This window comes from Apium graveolens, chromosome 10 (genome assembly GCF_009905375.1).
Source record: "Apium graveolens cultivar Ventura chromosome 10, ASM990537v1, whole genome shotgun sequence".
NCBI lineage: Eukaryota > Viridiplantae > Streptophyta > Magnoliopsida > Apiales > Apiaceae > Apium > Apium graveolens.
In genome coordinates, this window is record NC_133656.1 from 220181462 (window position 1) to 220205544 (window position 24083).

The 24083-nt window shown below is 35.6% G+C and overlaps 1 protein-coding gene across 1 annotated transcript; it reads right to left on the reverse strand.

Annotated features, from left to right (window-relative positions):
- Nucleotides 1-749: 749 nt before the first annotated feature.
- Nucleotides 750-1226, reverse strand: LOC141691846 (uncharacterized). Its single transcript, XM_074496598.1, has one exon. It carries the CDS (start codon nucleotides 1224-1226, stop codon nucleotides 750-752), a length of 477 nt encoding a protein of 158 aa, XP_074352699.1.
- Nucleotides 1227-24083: the final 22857 nt, after the last annotated feature.

Below are 24083 nucleotides of genomic sequence, written 5' to 3' on the forward strand. Positions count from 1 at the left end.
TATCAAAAATTAAGTACATTTATTGTATTTTTATGTTCTTATAAATTTTATATATATAATGTGGCAGAGATTTTTTTTATTTTGTATCTATGATGCCACTGTCGTAAATTACACGGTGAGGGATAAATTAATTTTCGTCGAAATCAGATAAATGTGTTGAATGGTTCTGCCTTTTTTTAGTCCTAATAAAAGTAACATCGTAATGTCACTTAATGTCGCAAATAAATTTTTAAAAATTTATAAATCATATATAAATTATATATGTAAAACATTATATTTAATTATTAATATTAGTAACCGGATCGGTTCGGTTCAATTTTTATTGGTTCGATTGGAAGGTAGAATCATAACCGAGCCATTTAAATCGTTTCGGTTTTATATTTTTCAGTTTCGGTTTTAGATCGATTTAATATGGTTTTCCCGGTTTTGGTTCGGTTTCGGTTGCAATCGATTTTCAGCTCAGCCCTTGAGAGCAACTCTAATTCAGCACTATTATACAGTGATATTGTAAATTTTAGTGTAATATCAACTAAAATTACTTGTAAATATTACACCAAATAAATCGTGACCCCAAATTTTATGTCAAAAATACATTTGATTTTGGTATCGTTGTTGGCTACATATATCTTACCAACTTCACAGAATAATAACAAGAGAGAAAACCAAACCAGCTTACAAATCGCAAATGATTTATTGTAAGCAATTATACCTTTTTTTTAATAAAACGTTATTGCTTTCATTGAATCAAATCAGTAATCAATATATCCAAAATAAGCCCCAGAACGATATGAATCTACTCCTGACATAAAAAGAGTCGCTCTAACTAATGTATGAGCTGCTACATCCGCATACTCATACACAAATTGCACTGGCACTTCCTCAAAGTGCTTAAATAATTGAACACAATTCAATACGATTGTGTGAAAAAATGACCTTCCCTGCACTCCCTCACAAGCATCTACAAGCAATTTGGAGTCTGTCTCAAATATACACTTCTTGATTCCTAGCTTCTTTATCCATGTTAATGCTTCTTTTAGCGCTATCGTCTCTGCCTCTCTGGTCTGCATACTTATTGAAATTCTTTTACTACGAGTTCGAATGAAAGCACCTGCTTTGTTTCTAAGATTACTACCAACTCCCACGCTTCCAATCCCCTCAAATGTTGCAGCATCTACATTTACTTTCAATACCAGCCATGTGGAGGTGGAGATCAGTGTCGCATACATGCAAACTGAGCCACATTTCCTCTTTGTCTTTCCATCAATGCTCTTTTCCAATCATTCAGTAAATTAACAGTTGCCGAGTAGGTTCCAAATGCAGACCCCATTACTTTGTCCCATATGTTAAAATAATATAAGATCCTGGAAAGGGCCATTCTCTGTTAGAAAATGGAAAGTTTGAGGCATATTTTATATATGTTCTTGATATGATTTCCGGAAACTAACACTTGGAGGTTGTTCCTTGACATGAGGACTTCAACTTTCATATTTGGATCTAAGACATTTTCTTAGTGGAATCCATGAATATATTGCGACAAAGTTGCTTGTTTGAAATGGGTTATGGGGATTTTGTCCCACATTGATATTGTAAAAGAAAGATATTGAGTTTATATAGCATCTTGTGTTAGTTTTGTTTACAACTACTAGAATAAGTGGAATACTTGTGTGGCCTAGTGCTTGTGGGAACTCGTATAATTTTTCTTTTCTATTACAAGTTTAATTATTTATATTGATTATTTAATTATTAATATAAAATATATTGAGTAAGGATTATTTTAATCATACTCTGAATATATTTTATAATATTAATATTAAGTAATCTGGATATAATATAAATAATAAGGAAAACCCATTTTGTTTACTTTTTCTATTTTGTTACTTGGTGTACCACATCGAGTAAAATAGAAGAAGAGTAACTTGAGATGCCTATATATTGAGAGGTACACTTGAGATAAAAATGAGACAACTCTCGGTGCCTACCTCGCAAACATATATGAGTTGCATAGGTTTTTTGGGCAAACTGAGGTGCGAGTCGCCGTTGATCATTGTTGGTTCTGTGGCCAGATTGATCTGTTGCTGTTTTATCCTGGAAGCGATATTGCTGCATTCCATCACAGCTTAAGTGGGGGGCAATAATCTCTTCAAGAACAGTCAAGTCCTCTTGAAGGGTTTGGCGACTCAGCTGTTGTGTTCTTCTTCTTATCAGAATTTGGAAAGCGATAATAGATAAGTTTTCTTTACTTTCTTTGTCAATTACAGTCTTTATAGTTTGTTATTGCCTTCGTGTTTTGTTTCGTTAGTTGGTTATTTGCCATGTTCTTGTTATTATATATATAACTGCCCATTGTTGCTGTGTAGTTAGAATTATACCCAACAATCTTGAAGAGATTATCTGTGTTATATATTAATTAGCAAGATGGTTAATGAAACTGCTGATGTTCCTAAAATTGTTGAGACTGGTTCTGGTTCTGGTGGTACTACTACCATTGACCGGACCACATATCATTTCCCCAACCAATTGATTTATCGGGTATGCCTAATAAATTTAGTGGTGGAGCTTCTTTTTTCTCTTTGGCAGAGAAAAAGACGAAGCTCTAGTTAACGGTTAAGGGTCTATTGTTAGTGGTACAGTATGATCCTCCTGGGTTGGATCAAGAGAAAGCTGAATCTGTTAAGGTTTATGCTTTATGGGCTGAGAAGGATGGGGTGGCTAGGGCAGCCAATTTTGGCATCCTTGGAGAACACCTTGTTCGATGATTATTCATCAGATGCCTATACTGCTAAAGTCTTATGGGATAAGCTGGACCAAACCCATAATACTGATTCTCAAGGTCTTGAGAAGTATTCTGTGGCTAGGTTTCTTGATTTCAAGTTGGTGGATGGGAAATCCATGACTGAACAGGTTCATGAGTTTGAGATTTTGGTTCATGCTTTGGGTGAGTCCGATATGGTCTTGCTTGAGAAGTTTCGAGTGATGTCTGTGATTGAAAAGATCCCTAAGTCTTGGGAAGAGTTTGCTCTCTCCCTGAAAAGACAGAAAGGAGAGATCACATGGACTAACTTGATGTTGGACATCTCAGTACAGGAGCAGCACAAGTCCAAACAGGGACATGTGTTGCCTGTGGAACATGGAAGCTCGAAGGTAAATGTAGTGACTGTAGGACAGAAAAGAAAGGTAGTCACTAAGAAGGCTAACACTAAACCTGACAAGAACAAGGCTAAGAAACCAAAGGCGAACAAACCATGTTGGTCTTGTGGACAGGTTGGTCATTGGAGCAAGGACTGTCCAAGTAAGAAAGCTCAGAAAGCTGGAGTGGTAGCTCAAACAAATACTGTGCTTGGACTTGGAACCACGAGTGGGCCAGTAGCTAACATGGTCATTGGTGAGGTTGTTGCCTCTGGAACCGATGACGGGTATGTTACTTATAACCCTGTACTACTTTCCACTTATCTTTCACATAAGTGGTTGATTGTTACTAGAGCTAATGTACATATTTGTGCTGATATTAGCTTGTTTGTATCTTATCAACAGAGTCATGGAGTGACAGTGACGATGGGGAATGCTAGTGCTGCACAAGTGCTTGGAATAGGAAACGTGGACCTGAAGTTTGCTTCTGGGCGGATTCTATCTCTCACTAAAGTGTATCATGTTCCCTCTATTCGTAGAAATATTATAAGTGGAAGTTGTTTAGTTAAAAACGGCTTTGAACTTTCTTTGAAGTGTAATAAAGTAGTTATTACTCATACTGGTACATTCTTTGGCAAGGGTTACTTGTCTGATGGTTTGTTTTTAATAAATGTTGAACTCGTTTTGGGTGGTTTTATTAATGATAGTGTTGCACCTTCTGTTAATTGTGTAGAATCATCTGATTTGTGGCACTTACGACTTGGTCATTTAAATCTTGGTGATCTAAAGAATATGATGAATTTAGAGTTGATTCCAAAGTACGCCATTGATAAGAAATCTAAGTGTCAAGTGTGTGTAACTGCTAAACAAACAAGGAAACCTTTTCATAATGTTGTTAGGGATTCAGACTTGTTAGATTTAGTGCACTCAGACATATGTGAATTTGGTGGTGTGTTGACCAAGGATCACTGTAGATATTTCATTACCTTTATAGATGATTGTAGTAGATATTGTTATGTTTATTTGCTTAAACATAAGAATGAAGCACTAGATAAATTCATTATGTATAAAAATGAAGCTGAAACACAAACTGGCAAAGTACTTAAATGTTCGAGGTCTGATAGAGGTGGTGAGTATACGAGTACCTTGTTTAATGAATTTTGCGCAAACAATGGTAAAGTTCATGAGGTTACTCCACCATACACACCTGAGTCTAATGGGTGGCAGAACAAAAGAACAGAACTTTTAAAGACATGATTAACAGTATGATAATTAATTCTGGGTTTCCTAAGTACATATGGGGAGAGGCTCTGAATACGGCTTGCCATATTCTGAATAGAGTCCCTCTGAAACATATGGACAAGACACCGTATGAATTATGAAGAAAGCGTAGGACAAGTTTGAGTTATCTTCGTGTGTGGGGGTGCCTTGCTAAGGTGCTTGTCCCTGAACACAAGAGAAAGAAACTGGGTCCGAAAACTGTTGATTGTATCTTTCTGAGCTATCTTGAAACCACAACTACTATGAGATTTTTAGTATTAAAATCTGACATAGATGGTATTGTGGCGAATACGATAGTTGAGTTTCGTGATGCAACTTTCTTTGAGGAAGTATTCCCAATGAAGACTGGTATATCTTTGGGTAATTCTGAGGATGATCCCACTCACACATCAAGTTCTATTCCTGATCATGTGGAAAAGATGACAAATGTGGGGGTGGATCCTGGTAGTAGCTCTACTCCTAACAAAGTAGAGGAACCTAGAAGGAGTAAGCGTGCAAAGGTAGTCAAGGACTTTGGAAGTGACTTTATCACTTACAATGTCGAGGATGAGCCTTTAACTTTCCGTCAAGCCAAGGATTCTTCGGAGTCAAGGCATTGAAAATGTGCTTTAAAGAGTGAAATTGACTCAATTGTTTTAAACGGAACATGGGAGTTAGTTGATCTCCCTCCAGGGTGTTCTACTATTGGATGTAAATGGATCTTCAAGAGGAAGCTAAACCCTGATGGCTCAATAAATAAGTAGAAGGCTAGGCTAGTTGCTAAGGGCTTTAGGCAAAGGGAAGGCATTGATTATTTTGATACATATTCTCCAGTTACCCGAATGACAACAATCATAATGCTTATTGCATTGGCTTCTGTACGTGGTCTTATCATCCATCAAATGGATGTAAAGACAGCTTTTCTTCATGGTGACCTTGAAGAAGAGATTTATATGGATCAGCCTGAGAGATTTGTTGTTTCTGGTAATGAGAGGAAAGTATGTAGACTAGTCAAGTCCATTTTTGGCCTTAAACAAGCACCTATAGACTGGCATAAAAAGTTTGATGAAACTGTTTTAGTCTTCGAATTTTTTAGTTAATGAAAGTGACAAGTGTGTTTACTATAAGGTTAGAGGTAATGATTGTGTGATCGTGTGCTTGTATGTAGATGATATCTTGTTGTTTGGAACCAATATTGAGATTATTAACGAGACAAAGAGTTTCTTGAAGATGCACTTTGAGATGAAGGATATGGGTGAAGCTAGTGTGATTCTTGGGATCAAGTTGACTCAGTCAACTGATGGAATAACTTTTTCACAGTCTCATTATATATAGAAATCTATACTTGAGAAGTATGGTTATTCAAATTATAGAATTGCTAGTACACCATATGATTCAAAAGTTGCCTTAGTCAAGAATAGTTCAGGAGTTCCTGTGTCTCAGTTAAGGTATTCTTAGATTATTTGGAGTTTGAAAAATCTTGCTAATGTGACTAGGCCAGATATTTTTTATTATGTGTCTAAGTTGGCTAAATATACAAGCTGTCCAAATAAGACTCATTGGGAGGCATTGGATAGAGTTCTTAGATATCTGAAGGGAACTATTTCCCTTGGCTTGCATTACCGGAGATTTCCGGGGGGTACTCGAGGGGTACAGTGATGCAAGTTGGATAGCTAAGAAATCGGGTTCCAATGGAGTGACTGGATATGTGTTTACCCTTGCGGGTGGAGCAGTGTCCTGAAAGTCTTCTAGACAGACTTTGATTACTCGGTCTACTTTTGAGGCTGAGTTGTGTGCACTTGATGCCACGAAGACGGAGGCTGAATGGTTACATGAACTCATGAGTATGTTACCTGTAGTTAGCAAGCCGCTTCCTGCCATTTCTGTTCATTATGATAGCCGTACAACTTTCAACAAAATCAGAAGTGTAAAGTATAATGCTAAAACAAAGAGACACATCCAAGTTAGACTAAAGTCTATAAGGGGTCTTGTGTCTGATAGGATTATTGTTATAGAGTTCATAGGAACTCAGGATAATATAGCTGATCCGCTGACTAAAGGGATTGAGCATGCTATAGTCCTTAAGTCGAGGTTGGGGATGAGACTGGTAACCCATCATAATTCATCAACAACGGGAACCCAATACACCTGAGAGGAGATCCCCCGAAGTGTATTCAATGTGGTAATAACAAGTTGTAAGGATGAATTGGTAGTACCTCTACCATATACATTTAGATACTTATGTATCTGAGTCTATTCCCTATAAACCTTAAGAGGTACTTGAACTGCTAGTTAGCAAGAGTTATTTGAACTCTGAATGGGGTCAAGTCATTTGACGAGATGATAGCAGTACATCTCTGGAGATGCCCAGCTAAGCGAATGTAATTGTGTGGTCGCAATTAGAGGAAAGGGTTATTCCTCGAAACATTCGACGAACAGGATCGAGACATGACCATTAACGTCTCAAAGCCATAGATTGGCACCATAGCCTTTGACTTGTCGTCGTCTATGGAGTGTGGTTACACCCAACGGATAAAGATTCAAGGTGAAACATTCCATCTGTATCCGATAGCCATCGAAGTAGAGGACTTAGGAGGGTTCAAACCCGGGAGGGTACCGACTCTGAAAAGCAAGTCATGATAAAATCTAGTATGCAATTTAATTATGGATTTGTGGGGGATTTTTAGAAAATGGAAAGTTTGAGGCATATTTTATATATGTTCTTGATATAATTTCCGTAAACTAACACTTGGAGGTTGTTCCTTGACATGAGGACTTCAACTTTCATATTTGGATCCAAGACATTTTCTTAGTGGAATCCATGAATATATTGCGACAAAGTTGCTTGTTTGAAATGGGTTATGGGGATTTTGTCCCACATTGATTTTGTAAAAGAAAGATATTGAGTTTATATAGCATCTTGTGTTAGTGTTGTTTACAACTACTAGCATAAGTGGAATGCTTGTGTGGCCTAGTGCTAGTGGGAACTCTTATAATTTTTCTTTTCTATTACAAGTTTAATTATTTATATTGATTATTTAATTATTAATATAAAATATATTGAGTAAGGATTATTTTAATCATACTCTGAATATATTTTATAATATTAATATTAAGTAATCTGGATATAATATAAATAATAAGGAAAACCCATTTTGTTTATTTTTTCTATTTTGTTACTTGGTGTACCACATCGAGTAAAATAGAAGAAGAGTAACTTGAGATGCCTATATATTGAGAGGTACACTTGAGATAAAAATGAGACAAGTCTCGGTGCCTACCTCGCAAACATATATGAGTTGCATAGGTTTTTTGGGCAAACTGAGGTGCGAGTCGCCGTTGATCATTGTTGGTTCTGTGGCCAGATTGATCTGTTGCTATTTTATCCTGGAAGCGATATTGCTGCATTCCATCACAGCTTAAGTGGGGGGCAATAATCTCTTCAAGAACAGTCAAGTCCTCTTGAAGGGTTTGGCGACTCAGCTGTTGTGTTCTTCTTCTTATCAGAATTTGGAAAGCGATAAGAGATAAGTTTTCTTTACTTTCTTTGTCAATTACATTCTTTATAGTTTGTTATTGTCTTCGTGTTTTATTTCGTTAGTTGGTTATTTGCCATGTTCTTGTTATTGTATATATAACTGCCCATTGTTGTTGTGTAGTTAGAATTATACCCAACATTCTCTAACACCTTGAGGTTTTAGAGTAACTGGTTCCTTGACATGGTATCAGAGCTCAGGCTGGCAGAGGACTCAGGTTCGATCCCTGTCACCCCCAATATTTCTCACAATTTATTAGGGACACGAAAGGCAAATTTATCCACACTTCGACCCATAAATGGGCTTTCGAGTGAGGGGGGTTTTAGAATAATATAAGATCCTGGAAAGGGCCATTCTCTAACACCTTGAGGTTTTAGAGTAACTGGTTCCTTGACACCCATCGATTCCGTCTAATCCATAGACTCCAGCATACCATTGATATCCATATAACTTTCTCGCGCGTGCAAGTAGTAAATAGCATCTTACATTGCTAGCCATATAACTTTCTCCAGCACACCATTACATTGGGTGTTTTTAATAAAACGATTTTTCTCAAAACAATAATAATTTTGTAAAAACAATTTCTAAAATAAATCCAACCCAAAGTTTTATATTTTAAAATTCAGAATTTAAAGCAGAAGAGGGCAGATTTTTATAACAGAATAGAACAAAGTAAAACATAACGAAACGATAATTCTTATAAGTACCACAGTCTTGATCTACGACCACACTTTACCAGTAGTCGGCATCTTATTCTTATTTTTATTTACCACACTTTGCCAGTGGTCGGCATCTAAAGTTTAATAATTACGCGACCTTAATAGGTATCTAAAGTTGCACACAGGTGTGCCTACTAAGGGTATCTAAGTCTAGTTCCGGAACTATAGCGTAAATTACGAACGGGTTCAAAAACGTAGAGACTGAGTTCTAAAATCTAATAACTTGTATTTTTATAACATAGATCATGCATTTCTATAACTTGTATTTTTGGTCATCTGTTGGCTTTGACAAGAAGTACATAGCATTTTCTGACATTTTCTATTTTTACCAAAATTTGCGGGTTAATAGCTAAATCTAATACGATTTAGTGTTGAAGTAATTAAAGTAAGAAAATAAGAATAAGAACGATAAAAGTTATTGATACAAGCAAAATTTATATGTGTTATTGATAAAAGTGAGATATGGACAACTGTCATGTACAGCTCTACTGACAAAATCATATCTTTCACTCTCAAAGGTAAGCAGTTTTGCATTAATAGTGATATTATCAAATCATGCTTTATAATTCCAGATAACAATGCCACTATTCCACACACTGATGCTGATATAGTTACCATGCTTAATTCTATGGGCTATGCACTTTCTACTTCTAAGTTAAGTGAAATTAGGAGGTTAGGTCTTAGAAAGGAATGGAGCTATTTGTGTGATGTGGAACTAAGATATTTTCTAGTAAGGTTAGTAACTTTGATTCTGTTAACATTTACATGCTTTACATGCTAGTTACTGGTAGATACTTTAACTTCAGTGACTTGATCTTGTTTGAATTAGGTTTTAAGTTAGAAGAACTCAATAAGAGAGGTAAAAGTGTCTATTATGCTAAATTCTTTATGATGCTTGCTAACCATCTTATTGAGGATATTGAAATTGAGAACCCAACCAACAAGCTGAATTGTTGGGTTCAAGAAAAAAGAATTATTGCAGATCTTAATAGAGCAAATCACCACAAAGATGCATAATGTCACTTTCACTCAAAAACTTTCCTAAACACATTTCCAAACAATGGTCATGTAATCTGTTATCTAGATTCTCATTTTCAGATCTGTCTTTGTATAGTTGCGTTCTTATATCACCCTCTATATAAGTGTTTACTTTTTAAAAATCGTTATCTTAAATACAAATCTAAAAAATGAAAGATAAGGAGAGGTTGAAAGATAAGTAGAGGTTGAAGTGAAAATTACTTATCAGATTAATTAAATCCGAGTTTGAAGTGAAAATAATTAATTAAATTATATAGTAATTATCAAAATTTAGTAAAAGATAGTAAGTTCCATTGGAACTGTAGTTCCCTTGCATACTTAAATCAATTCATTCATACTCTGCAATGTAGGATCTATGCATATCAAAACAATTCATATCATTTAGCCACAACTGGCTACCAACAATAACAATAGAGAGAGTTGCCAAGAAAACCCAGCAAATTTCGTTACATCAACATATCATCAAATCAGAAACATATCATAATTAAAACCAGTCCGCTCGATCCACTTGCATGTTGCTGCACTGATCTTCTTCATGATCATGCTCCATTTCCCTATATTGTGAAAGCATCCCTTCAAGGACCCGAGGTCACGTACATGTATAAGCATGATCAACCTTGCTGCTAGAAGCAGTGCTGGAGTTGTCCTCAGAGAGATCATCAACATTGCCAGAAGCAGTACTACTGGAGTTGTCCTCAGAGAGATCAATAAGTGGGTCTTCACTGCAGTCCATGAGATCATAATCTCTGTCAAATCCTGGCCTGTGAGGACATTTTCCTTCAGGGTGCTCTGGGCTAGAACATAGTGAGCATTCCACTCTATCACGGTCCAGGTATTCAATAGTAAGTTTTGCATGAGTGAAAGTATCTTCAATACCAGGAACAAGAACAAGTACATGCTTGGGCCTAGAGTGGTTCAGACTGATTTCAAGACAAATTTCAGCAGAACCTGCGGGCTCATTTCTTTCCGCAGTTGGCCAGGTATAGCCAATATCCTTGTAGCCGATAGCACCTAGTGCCTGAGCAATGTACGTGAGCCCCTCTGTAACGACCGAGAAATTACGCTTGTATTATATTATAATAATGATAAATTATGTGTATTATTACGTGATAAAATGTGTTAAGTTATTAAACCCTAACTGTTATGTGTTACGTGTTGGCTGTTTTGATTCAAACGTGTTTTGGATATTTATCGAACGTTTTATCGTCCGTTATATATTTTATATCAAAAACTGTACAGCTCAAAACTATGTTTTAAAAGCCCGTATTTCAAACAAAATCATTGGCCCTATTTTATTAAAAATGCCCTATACCATATCGCTATTCTGAACCCCTAGACATTTTACAAATTGACCTTTTTCGCGAAAAACGACTTTTCCGGACCCCTTAGGGTACCAAAAACCCCACAAAAATTACATTTTATTTTTATATGATCATGAAATTATCATATATCATTTTTCTTTGTATTTTTTTAATATTGACAATTTATGGGATTTTTTAGCATTTATTTAGTATTTATTGGATATTTAAAAATTCAATATTAATACCCAAAAATTATAAAAATAGGGGCCAAATATTTTTATTAGGAGTGTAATTAGACCCTTAATTTTACTTAGAAGTATTATTTTCATAAATATAAATACCTGAATTACTATTAATTTTTCAGTTAATTATAATTAAAAATCAGAAAATAAAAAGAAAATTCAGAAAAAGGAATTAGGGTTCTTGAGTGTTCTTGCGGATCAAAGCCGATTTGATCGTGATTCCGGTGACAGAAATTGAAGTGTGAGTAACCGATTTGAAGCCCAAAGCCTGTTCTATCAGATTATCACGTCAAAATCATCAACCGAGGTATTAATTTGTGTTTCGTAATTTTCGGATTAATTTCTTGAATCGGGTTTCGTTTTTGGTTGTTTGTTTGATGATTCTGTTAGTATAGATGTATAGATCGTCGTTTTGTGAGTCGATTGGCACCGGTTTCGTCGAGGTTGGTTCCGGGTTTGTGCTCGCCGGAAAACGCCGTCAACGGCGGCTGTTCTTGGTTTCCTGGGATGGTGGTCGACGAGAACGAAGGGGAAAGGAAGGGGGACGACGTGTGATTGTTGTGGAACAAGAACGGGGAAGAATCGAACTCAAAGCACGACGTTTGGCCGTGTTTTTCGTCTCGCCGGAGAATCCCCGCCGGGCCGGAATCTGGGCAGCGGCCGGTCTGTTCTTCCCGACCCGATTGGGTTGGGGACGACCCGGTTTGCAACCCGGAAACGACCCGGGTTCGATCCTAAAAACCCAAACCATGTTCTGTTTTTGTGTTTTTAGTTAATTAATTATTTAGTTATATTTTAATATCTTAAAATTAGTTTTTAATAATTCTAAAAATTAATTAAAAATTAGTTTTGAATTCTGAAAATTAGTATTATTAATTTTTAAATTATTTTATTAAATTATAAATTCGAATTTAATTATTTAATTATTTATTTAATTATTTATTTAATTATTTATTTAATTATTTATCTAATTATTTATTAATTATCTAATTAATTAATAATTGGGTAATTAATTAATAATTAGGTAATTAATTAATAAATAAGAATTAGAAATAATTAAGTGATATGATTAATAATCTAATAATTAGTTAATAATGTGAATAGTGATTCACTAATTAGAATTAGTATTCGAGCGATAGTTATTCGAATAATATTGCGGTAATTATTTATATCGTATAATTAAATATCGATAACTAATTGATTAACAAATCGTATGAGTTTCAATAATAATATAATAGTTCGATAATTATGCGAGAATTGCGAGTAGCTCGTAGTTATACGAGTGATTAATCGTTAAGTTGGTTTATAATTCGAGTAATTCGTAGTTATTCGATAAATAGCGTATCAGTTAATTAGATCGATTGTTTATTTGTAAATAATCGATCTGATCGAATAAGTAATAATAATTTGTAATAAATAGTAATAATTCCTAATAATTAGGGATTAATTATTTTAAAAATACAATAATTATTAATTATTTATTTAAAAAATGTAATTAAGGATTGTTTAATTATAATTAATTATTTATAATTAATTATTAATTAATTAAATCTTGTTTAATTCATAATAATTCAACCGTTAGTCCGATTTGAGCGAAACGAAGACCCCTAGACTCAGAAAAATGAGACGAATCCAATAAAAATAGTTGTAAGTTATAATTTCTTCCGAGAGAGAGTGGTTTGGTGATAATTAATAGTTCATAGGTCCTAATAGGGGTATAATTGAGTCGAATAAATCCTGAAAAATTATAATAAAATCAGATAGGGCTAGTTAATGCAGGTATGAGTCTAGAATCGATTCTAAAAATAATTATAAGTCTAAAAATTGATAATATGCTTTATGTGCTATATGCTTTACGTGATTATGTGAACCTATGTGTTATATAAATATATGTGTATATATGCGAGTCAGATTGAAACGCATGGGTAGACTGATAAGGTTGCGTAATATCAATTCAAGATACACGTATATAGTAAGTTATCTAAACGACTATCTTTCCATGATTGGTTCAGTGTTAGCAAGGCAGAGCAAGCTAGGGACAGAAGGCGGTGAGTTGAACCAGGTTAAGTACGCGCAAGGCAAGTTTTTCCCCTATTCTAAATTCAGAATAGTGAATTATATTTCCTTTTATCATATCAGTTACCTTTGATAATCATTGTTCATAATACACTGTTACCCATTTATTAATGCTTGTTTCAATTTCATTTCGATTCTTGATTTCTCCCAATTTATTGAATTCCCTATTCATATTTCAATCCTTTTTTACCCTTGTTACATATACTCTGGTATATCCTGGTGTTGGGATATATCAAAAGCATTTCGATTGTTCCGGATGATATACCTTGGACTGGATGGTTACTATACGGGCTGGGTTTTTACCCAGACCATTATTTAATAGGCCATAGTTGCCTGAGTACTCTTTATGTTGGTTGGGTATATGCAGTTGGGTATAGATCCGCACTATATCCTGACTGATCAGCGGGTTATAGTGCATATGTTGGTTCTTGTTTCCAGTCTTGTTCATTTGGTACTCGCCAGCATTGGCAAATTACTATCCTATACAGATTCAGATGGTTGTTCCAACCAGCAGCTTATTGGTTCACTTATTTCTCTCTCTTTATACTATATTTATTGTTGCAGGCTTGTTGAGCAAATTTTGGCTCATCCCCTTTTATTGTTATTCCTATTGTTTTACAGTTAAGGTAGAGAATGAAACCCATCAGGACCCGCATAGTCAAGAAGCGAGTCAAGCAGCGGGACCCTCTTATACCAAGAGTGTTCCTTCCCATTCCAAAGAGAGCTTTGAATTGCCAGATCAGGTGTAACAGGATAAGTAGTAATGTTGGGTTGAATAAAAGTCTTGTGTAGTTTGAATAAAAGTTGTGTGGTGAGATTTTAGATAGAATAAAGTTTTGTAACAAAGAGAGTTCTTGAGACAGGTTTTATTTATTTGGGTTTTTAATAATGTGTAGTATGTGGTTCTTATTTTCAACTCAACCCTTAAAAGATCCTGAGTAGTATTAGTTCGTGGTAATTATTATATTTATATTCCGTTTGTGCAGGCTTAGTTGTAGTTGTTGCTAATAATGCCCCAAATTTATACCCTGAATTTGGAGGGTGTTATAGTTGGCATCAGAGCTTAGGATTGACCCTTGAAAACAAGAACGTTAGGGTTAAGATAAGATAGGAAAATGAGATAGGATAAAAGTAAGAGTGTTAGGATTGTCTATTTATATGATTAGAAGTTATGAGTTTTAGGATTGTGATTTGATTGTTTTTGTGTTATTATTGTTATGTATATTAGATGGCTTCTTTATCATCGTCTACAGAGCGGACCGAGACAGATCCAGTGGTTGCACCGGTATTAGCTCCAGTGTCAGAGCAGATCTTTCCTTCATTGCCACCACCTCCACCATTGCCACCTGGACCAGTACCAGAGATACCACCTCCCCCAGAGGTACCAGGTTTTGCAGATTATTTTCCATATTTAGAGCCAGTGATACCAGATTTTCCACCACTAGAGTTTCCGATGTTCGATATTCCTGACATGGTTGATTTTCCGCAGTGGGAGGATCTAGAGCCTCAGATTCCTATGCCACCAGTTGAGATTCCAGAGAAGCCACAGATGGAGCCAGAGGCAGAGCCGCCAGTGTATGCACCTATGGAGCAGCCTGTCTTATTCCCTGCCTCATTAGCCATTTATGCCCCTGTTCCTGGAGTTTATCAGTTTCCTCAGCCAGAGTTTATGGATGAGATAGTGGTAGATGGGCCGTTACCTTCTCGAGGTTCTAGCACGGATCTTCGTGAGCATCATACAGTGACTTATCAGCGCTTTCAGGCGGAGAGAGATGAGAGGATTCGATGGCAGAACCAGTGCAGAAAGATCCTTGGATTGTATGAGACACAGGCAGATGGTCCTGTCAGAGCATTACGATCAGATTATATACTGAGTGAGAGGCTACGTCAGATTCACCGGATTAGTTCTCAGCAGCTTATGGATTTAAGACAGCAGGATCTTAGTGCGGAGACAGCATATCGTAGAGCATTGGGACTTACCGAGGCAGTGCTAGGGGCATTGCAGGAGGAGTTGAGCCACGTGTCACCAGGATTTTGAGACTAGCAGATAGAGGAGTGTTGTATCATAAAGATGGCACCTAAAAGAAAAGCACAACCCGACTCATCAAATGGAAACACCAAGGGCCAAAACAATAATAACCAGATGGATCAGATGTTTAATCTCATGCAACAGCAGATGTTGATGATGCAACAATAAATGCAGTAGCAACAACAGCAGTTCCAGTAACAGATGTTACAGCAAGCCGCTCATCCAGGACATCAAGTACCACCAGCAGCACCTACGGTCACTTTCAAGCAATTTCAGTCGGTAAAGCCTCCGGAATTTATGGGTTCCACGGATCCTACAAAGGCGAGAGCTTGGCTGAAAGAGATAGAAAAGGCTTTTTCGTTGGTGAAAGTTGAGGAAGAACAGAAGATGGATTTTTCTAGCTACTTTCTAAAAGGCGAAGCCAATTACTGGTGGGAATCGAAGAAAGCTTTGGAAGGAGAAGGTGTGGTGACCTGGGATAGATTCACTGATCTTTTCTTGGAGAAATATTTTCCTCGCTTTATGAAGAACCAGATGGAGATCAAGTTCCTGGAGCTGAAGCAAGACAACTTATCAGTGGCGGATTACGAGACCAAGTTCACTGAATTGGCTAGATTTATTCCAGAGCAAGTGGATACGGATGAGAAGCGGGCCAAGAGATTCCAGAAAGGACTGAAACCATGGATTCGTAGCAGAGTAGATGTGTTTGAACTGACAACTTATACGGCTGTTGTTCAGAAGGCTATGATTATTGAAGGTGAAAGTGAAGCAGCTCAGAAAGAGAAAGGACCAGGAAATTTTCAGAATCGTTTCAACAAAAGGCCGGGATTTCAAGCTCGGGGAAAAGTAAACTTTAGGAGACCAGAACAAAACAACCAAAGGATGGGTAATCGACTTCCTACCCCAACTTAGCAAAGGCTTATTCGACCGCATATACCTGATTGCAGAACGTGTGGTAAAAAGCATACGGGAAATTGCAACAAGCCAAATGTCACGTATTTCAAGTGCAAGCAAAGGGGACACTATTCTGGAGAATGTCCGATGGGAAAAGCAGAAGTTACTTATTTCCAATGTGGGAGAAAAGGGCATATTTCCAAAGACTGCAGAGGAGTTGCAATGGCCACTAGTATTCCACGAGTTTTAACATTACCTCCACCTCTACTACCACAACAAAATCAGCCTAGAGCAAGGACTTTCAACATGTCAATGAAGGATGCGGTACAGAATCCAAATGTGGTTGCAGGTACACTCCCTGTAAATTCCATAAATGCTCTAGTATTGATTGATTTAGGAGCTACTAGATCTTTTATTTCTGAAGATTTTATCTCTAAGATAGATTGTGAGGTTCAGTGGTTAGATGAAGTGTTAGTCATAAAATTAGAAAATGATGATCAGGTTGCAGTAGATCGAGCATGCCCGAGTTGTGATATTGAGATAGGGAGATGTCATTTTTCAGTTGATTTGATACCTTTTAGGCTAGGGGAGTTTGATGTTATTCTAGGAATGGATTGGCTATTTAGTAATAATGCTCAGATTGATTGTGCGAATAAGAAAGTGAAATTGTAAACTGAAAAAAATGAAACGGTAATATTTAAAGGTGAGAAACAAAAGCAGAAATTCTTAACAATAATGCAGACAAAAAGATTGCTACACCAAGGATGTCAAGTTTACTTAGCCTATGTACGAGATACAGACAAGGGTAATCCGAAGATTGAAGATATTCCTGTAGTTTGTGAGTTTCTTGATGTTTTTCCAGACGAACTTCCAGGACTTCCACCAGATCGAGAAATCGAGTTCACTATTGACTTGACGCCAGAGACTGAACCAATTTCAAAAGATCCATATCGAATGGCACCTATTGTAATGAGGGAATTAGCAAAGCAGTTGCAAGAACTTCTCGACAAAGGAATCATAAGGCCAAGTGTATCCCCATGGGGCGCACCAGTATTGTTCATGAAAAAGAAGGTTGGTAGTATGTGACTGTGTATTGATTATCGTGAGCTGAACAAGTTAACTATCAAGAATAAATATCCTTTACCTCGCATCGATGATTTATTTGATCAACTAAAAGGAGCAGCATGGTTTTCGAAAATTGACTTACGATCAGGCTATCATCAGTTAAAGATCAAGGCCGAAGATATTCCAAAGACAGCGTTCAGAACGAGGTACGGACACTATGAATTTCTTGTGATGGCTTTTGGATTGACGAATGCACCTGCAGCGTTTATGGATTTGATGAATTGAGTATTCAAGAAGAATCTGGATAAGTTTATCATTGTATTTATTGATGACATCTTGATCTACTCAAAGACGGAAGAAGAACATGCAGCACATTTAAGAACGATATTGGAGATATTACGAAAGGAGCAGCTTTATGCAAAATTCTCAAATATGCGAATTTTGGTTGACAGCAGTACAGTTTCTAGGGCATATCATCAGTAGAGAAGGCATTCAAGTTGATCCAGCAAAGATTGAAGCTGTGTTAAATTGGGAAAGACCAAAGACGCTGACAGAAGTTTGAAGTTTCTTAGGATTGGCAGGATATTATCGAAGATTTGTCAAAGACTTTGCGAAGATAGTAGCACCGCTGACCAAGTTAACTCGAAAAAGTGAAAAGTTTGAATGGGATGGTAAGTGTGAAGAAAGTTTTCAAGAGTTGAAAAATCGGTTGGTGACCGCACCAGTATTAATACTACCAGACGAGCAAGGAAATTTCGTCATATACAGTGACACTTCATATCGCGGGCTAGGATGTGTGTTGATGCAACACGGTAACGTCATTGCATATGCTTCGAGGCAACTTAAACCTCATAAGCAGAAATATCCTACACATGATCTGGAATTGGCAGCAATCGTATTTGCATTGAAGTTTTGGAGACATTATCTGTACGGTGAAAAATGCGAAAACTACACGGATCATAAAAGTCTGAAGTATATCTTCACGCAAAAGGAACTGAACATGCGACAACGTCGATGGCTGGAATTGATTAAAGATTATGATATTACAATCAGTTATCATCCAGGAAAAGCAAATGTTGTAGCGAATGCGTTGAGCAGAAAGGAAAGATTGAATCGGTTAACCTCATGCGAAGAATTGGTCAAGGAATTTGACAAATTAGAAATCGAGATTCGTATTCCCAATGAATCTGCAGGAACTATCTACGCTATGACTTTCCAACCAGGGTTGCTAGAAAAGATTCGTCGTTGTCAAGATGAAGTGATGAGTCAAGACGACGACTTAACGGGAGAAGAGATCACAACTCAGAAAGATAATGAAGGAATTTTACGCTTTGCATCGAGAATCTGGATCCCTAACATGGCAGAATTAAAAGAAGAAATTATGCGAGATGCGCATAATTTGAAGTATTCCATTCATCCAGGAAGCACAAAAATGTATCGCAATTTGAAGGAAAACTTTTGGTGGCCGAATATGAAGAAGGAAATAGCAGAATGGGTGAGTAAATGCTACACATGCCAGCGAGTTAAAGCGGAACATCAACGTCCGAGTGGGTTATTGCAACCGTTAGACATTCCATAATGGAAATGGGAACATCTAGCGATGGATTTCGTAGTGGGACTTCCAAGGACGAAAGCAAATCACGATGCAATTTGGGTTATTGTTGATCGATTGACGAAATCAGCACATTTTCTTCCGATTAATGAAAGATTTTCACGGGACAAGTTAGTGCACTTATATCTTAAAGAAATTGTGATGCGTCATGGAGTACCAGTATTGATTGTATCAGATCGAGATCCTCGTTTCAATTCAAGATTTTGGAGATAATTCCAAGAATGTATAGGAACGAAGTTGAATATGAGTACAGCCTATCATCCGCAAACTGACGGTCAAAGCGAAAGGATAATTCAAATGATTGAAGACATGCTACGAGTTTGTGCGATCGATTTTGAAGGCAGTTGGGATGAACATCTACCTCTAGTAGAATTTTCTTATAATAACATTGTTAGTGTAGGTGCCCTAGAGGCAATACATTATTCTTTTATAATCTTTATGTGAGTTGATCATTCAATAAATGTATTTATTATGACCTTAATTACTGCGATATTTTGTTAGCATAATAAATGTCCTTAGAATCATGATACAAATTGTATAGTTTAAGTACATGACTTGAACTTGAGATTATATAATATATCGTATTCTTAAAGGTCCCTAGTCGAGTATTATTATATAGGACAATAATAATACATAGATAGACTAGTATGTTGTTTGACAAGATAGCCACATCTCATTGGTTATAAGTATGGGGATACTAAAGTCAATACATAGGTACATGTGAGAGTACATGGTACTGGACAGACCCACAGTGAGATTCTTCATGTTTAATAAAGTCATAAGAAAGACTCACAGTGATAATGGTGTAACAATCCTTTGACTTGAAATCATTATATTTCTATACGAGGATTAATATACTTTGACTACATTAAAAGTTACTTTTGATCGGGTGATGATAAAAGTGGACATCGGGTATATCATGAGTCGTATGAGAAATATGAATGATAGATAAAGGATTTAACCCTCCTATAATTAGGAGAGATATTATTGGCCTCTTGATTGAGTGAGATTATAAAAGCATGGCCATGCTCAAATAATGATTTATCTCGATAATCTACTCATGGATCAAGTAAACCCGGATTAAATGTTGAAGAGGATGACTAAATACATGCCTCGAGTTTAATCTATAATATGTATGGTTAAAGGGATTATATTACACGAAAAATATTAATCACGAAAGGTTTTATCTAATCACGATTTAATTATTGTTTAATTGGGTAACAATGATGTATTACTAGATACCGCTCATTGTTGATAATTTTATTAGAGAATAAAATTATTGCCAATTAAATAATAGCCTATAGGGTCGCACAAATAGAGCACTTAATGGAATAGTTAATTTAAATTATGGATTTAAATTAATTGATGATTATTTGAATTTTATTATAATTAAGTAAGACTTAATTGAGATAATATAAATTCGAATTAAAAGAAATATTTTTTGCCCATAATAATTAAGTATGACTTAGTTATTAATTAAATAATAGAAATTCGTTTTTATTATTTAATCCAATACCTACTAGGGTTGGGCTTTGCTGTTATGGGCCTTTTTAATCAACCATTATAAATACATAATGATAGGTTAAAGTGGCTTGTATGTTTTTGAGAAAACCCTAGCAGCAAAGAGAGGCAGAGGCAATTCAGATCGTCAAGAAGGAGGCTAGTACATCCATTCCGAAGTCAAGTTCGTGAGACGTTCTTGAAGGTGCTCGTGTGGATACTATAGAGGTGTTTCTCCGAGAGGTAGACACAAAGCGTGATAGCTAGGATCTCTGTAATATCCGGGACATATCGTGTAATTATTTTATTATTATATAATTATTATGTGTGTTCAGTATCTATTCTGTGAGCTAATTGTTAAGTGTTATCTGTACTTGAATATTCAAAAATAATATTAATTGAGTAATTTAATTTTTATATGTCCAAAATAAAATATAGATAATTGTCATATCTTCCTAATTATTTTTATGTTGGTTTATGGATTTATAAGAATCATATGAAATTTCTAAAATCTTTTTCCGGGTAATTAAAATCTATTTTATAAAAACGGGAACCAACTGACGTCAACCGTTGTTACGTTTTTGGAACCCGAAACTCTTTCAAGAACTCCTTCCTAACCTAATTGTAATATTCCGAGCATATTCCATGTTTCGACTTTTTCGATCCGGCGTACGGTTTGTCCTACGCGGGTCCCGACGTAACATTTTCGATACAATATTCGTTTCGGTAAATCAATAAAACCCGTATTTTCGATAAACGGGAGCTTTTTATTAAACTATCACAATTATCACTTCGTAATACGTGTAACCAGGCGCTGAGACCAAGACCGCAGTACAAATTGTACTGATTTGGATAATTATCCCGAAAACCGATACCGTTTGGATCAGTTTTTACAAATAAACGTACCGTTTTATATCCGGAATGATCCAACGGGATACTAATTTTTCGTAAATATAAATAGCCTTTTACCGTATTTTATTTCGTATCAAAATCATTTGCAGACAGATAATTATATAATTTTCAGAGAAAAGCCCTAATTACATAAACTGTTCTAAGAATCAAACAGCAAAACGAAGGCGTTACCGATCTCTGTTTTCAAAGCTTGAGTAACCAAAACGAAGGATTTGAAGTGTTCTATCAGATTCTGAGCTTTATTTCACTGCAGAAATCAAGGTTATTTTTCTAAAAATTTATTTATTTTCGAATTTATTTTATTAAAAATATGAATTTTTGTTCGGATGATTGTTTGTATGATTTGATGATTGCATGTTGTAGAGCTTGTTTTCCTGATGATTTTCATATGTCATACATCTGATTTGGAGTTCAATAACATGTTCAAATTTGAGTTTGATTTTCGAATTTTAAAATTAGGGTCTATAACCCGTATGAATGTTCTTAATTGAAATTTGGGGGTTTCTTATTCTGTGATAGATTGATGTTGTGTTATAGTGGGTTGTGTTCTCTGTGAAATTTGCAATCTAGTCGTATAAGTTTCATGAACCAACGAGGTCTGTAGAGAAGGGAGTTGTGTTTTGAAGTTTTCCGATGTTCGCCGGAAACTGGGAAATTTCACGGCCAAATTCCGGCCAACTCAGGGATTGTTAGGATGAATTGATTGCATGGTTGTATTCCTAGTGTTGTGTAGATGTGATCTGGAGGTGTTGGTGGGGTGAGGACGCCGGGAACGTGTTCTCCGGCCACCTCTGTGTTTTCCGGCGACGGGGTGTAAAAAATTGCAGTTTAGTACCCCAACTTTTGAAAACGATGCAGTTAGGTCCCTGAAGTTTCCAGACTTTGCAAATTTAGGATTCCTGTTTATAAAATGTTTAAAAATCATATTTCCTATTTATTTTTATTATAAAAATTCGTTTTTAATTTCTGAAAATTCTAAAAATTATTATTTTAATTCTGAAAATTATTTTTAATTCACAAATAAATCTAAATTAATTAGTTAATTAATTTTAGTTAATTTATAATTGATTAATTGGTCAATTAATTCGAAAATTAATTGATTAATTGATTTAATTAATTATTAATTGATTTTAATTAATTATTTAATTAGATTTAATTATAAAAAAAATGATTTAAAAATTCTGAAAAATAGTTTCGAGCTTTAAAATATTATTCTAAATTATTTCCAAGGCTCGATAATTATTCTAAAATTATTTCGGAGTCAGAATGGGCCAACCGAACCCTGTTTATTAACCCGAAATTGATCCAACGACCCGTTTTAATTTCGAAAAATATTTTAAAAATCATTTTAAATACCAGAAAGCCTATTTATGACCCGAGACTTCTTTATAAATAATATATCATTGATTACGTGATGTATTATGTGCTATATGTGACTTGTTAATTGACTATCGGTCTATATATTCGGTGTTTACTTGATTATTGCATAACTTTCAATCCGTTAATCGGATTTGGGTAAAACGAAGGGTAGATAGAAGTATGTGTTGAATAGAATTCTATGAGTAAATTATTGATAGATGCTTATGATATGTGAGCAGAAGAGGCAAGACGTAGGAAAGGGAAACAGGTAGTTGAGGAGTAAAACGGTTGTGATTGGAAGCGAGTGCAGTGTAGTAAGCTAATACCAGGCAAGTGTTCTGAACTTTCTCGAGATATTGTAGTACTTGATAATCATGTGATATTGCAAGTGCTTTGAAGTACATAAACCTAAATACTGATTTCAGTTATTATTCTTGAGCCATGAATCATATTCTTTCTAATCCATTGATTATTGTATACCCAAACAAGAACCACAAATCTACGATACTACTCCACAAATACATGCAAACAAAATCCCAAACACTGAACTGAATTACTTGTACATTCAATCATTGTATCCTATGCTTTGAAAGCCTAAATCTTTGAAACCCTGAAATGTTGATTCCTTTGTTATCCAATTCTTTCATTACCCAGCATCCAAGCTTTTAAATTGCCTTATTGATCCTTACAAGGAGTGAAACCCTTTCATTGTTAAACATTTATTGTTGTTAATGATTTTGGTTATTGTTTATTATTGCATATTTTGTTATTATGTTAGAATTGGATTGTTTTTATAAAATTGTGGACCAGATTCGTGGTCAGACCATATAATGGTCAAGTTAGGCCAATGTGTGCCTTGGATCCGGTAGTTAGAGCAATGTTGTGTGTCTTGCTCGGGGTTAGTGCATGACTGATCAGCAGCCTAACCTTGGTTTTTAAATTAAAAGTATAATATCCAATTCTAAATCATAATCCATTGTTCACTTGATATCATAATCATATTTACCTGATGATCATTATTCTCAGTTTTGTCATTGTGACTTGCTGAGCTAGTTAGCTCATTTGTGCGATGTTGTTTATATTCTTTCCAGTTAAAAAGGAACCAGTTGGTAAAGAGGATCCCCAGTCCAGTGCGAGAGCTAGGGGTTCAGGTTGAGGAAGCTGAGCTAGTAGGCTTCTTTTGGAATAATTTAAGTTTGTAAAAGTTTGTAATAATGTTTAATACTCAGTTTGAGTTTGAAATAGTTGGGATTTGAACGGTTTATAATATATTAGTGTGTTTGGCTTGTGTGCATACTTTAACCTGTTGTGGTTCGTGGTGGTTGGTAAGTAGGGTCACTGCATATATTATTATTATCTTTATTATTGTTATAAACAGGTTATAATTAAGGTGTGTGTGTGTGGACCCCAAACT

Excerpts from the sequence above, each read along its gene's own strand:
- LOC141691846 (XM_074496598.1), bottom strand. The coding sequence starts at position 1,226 with ATGTATGCGACACTGATCTCCACCTCCACATGGCTGGTATTGAAAGTA.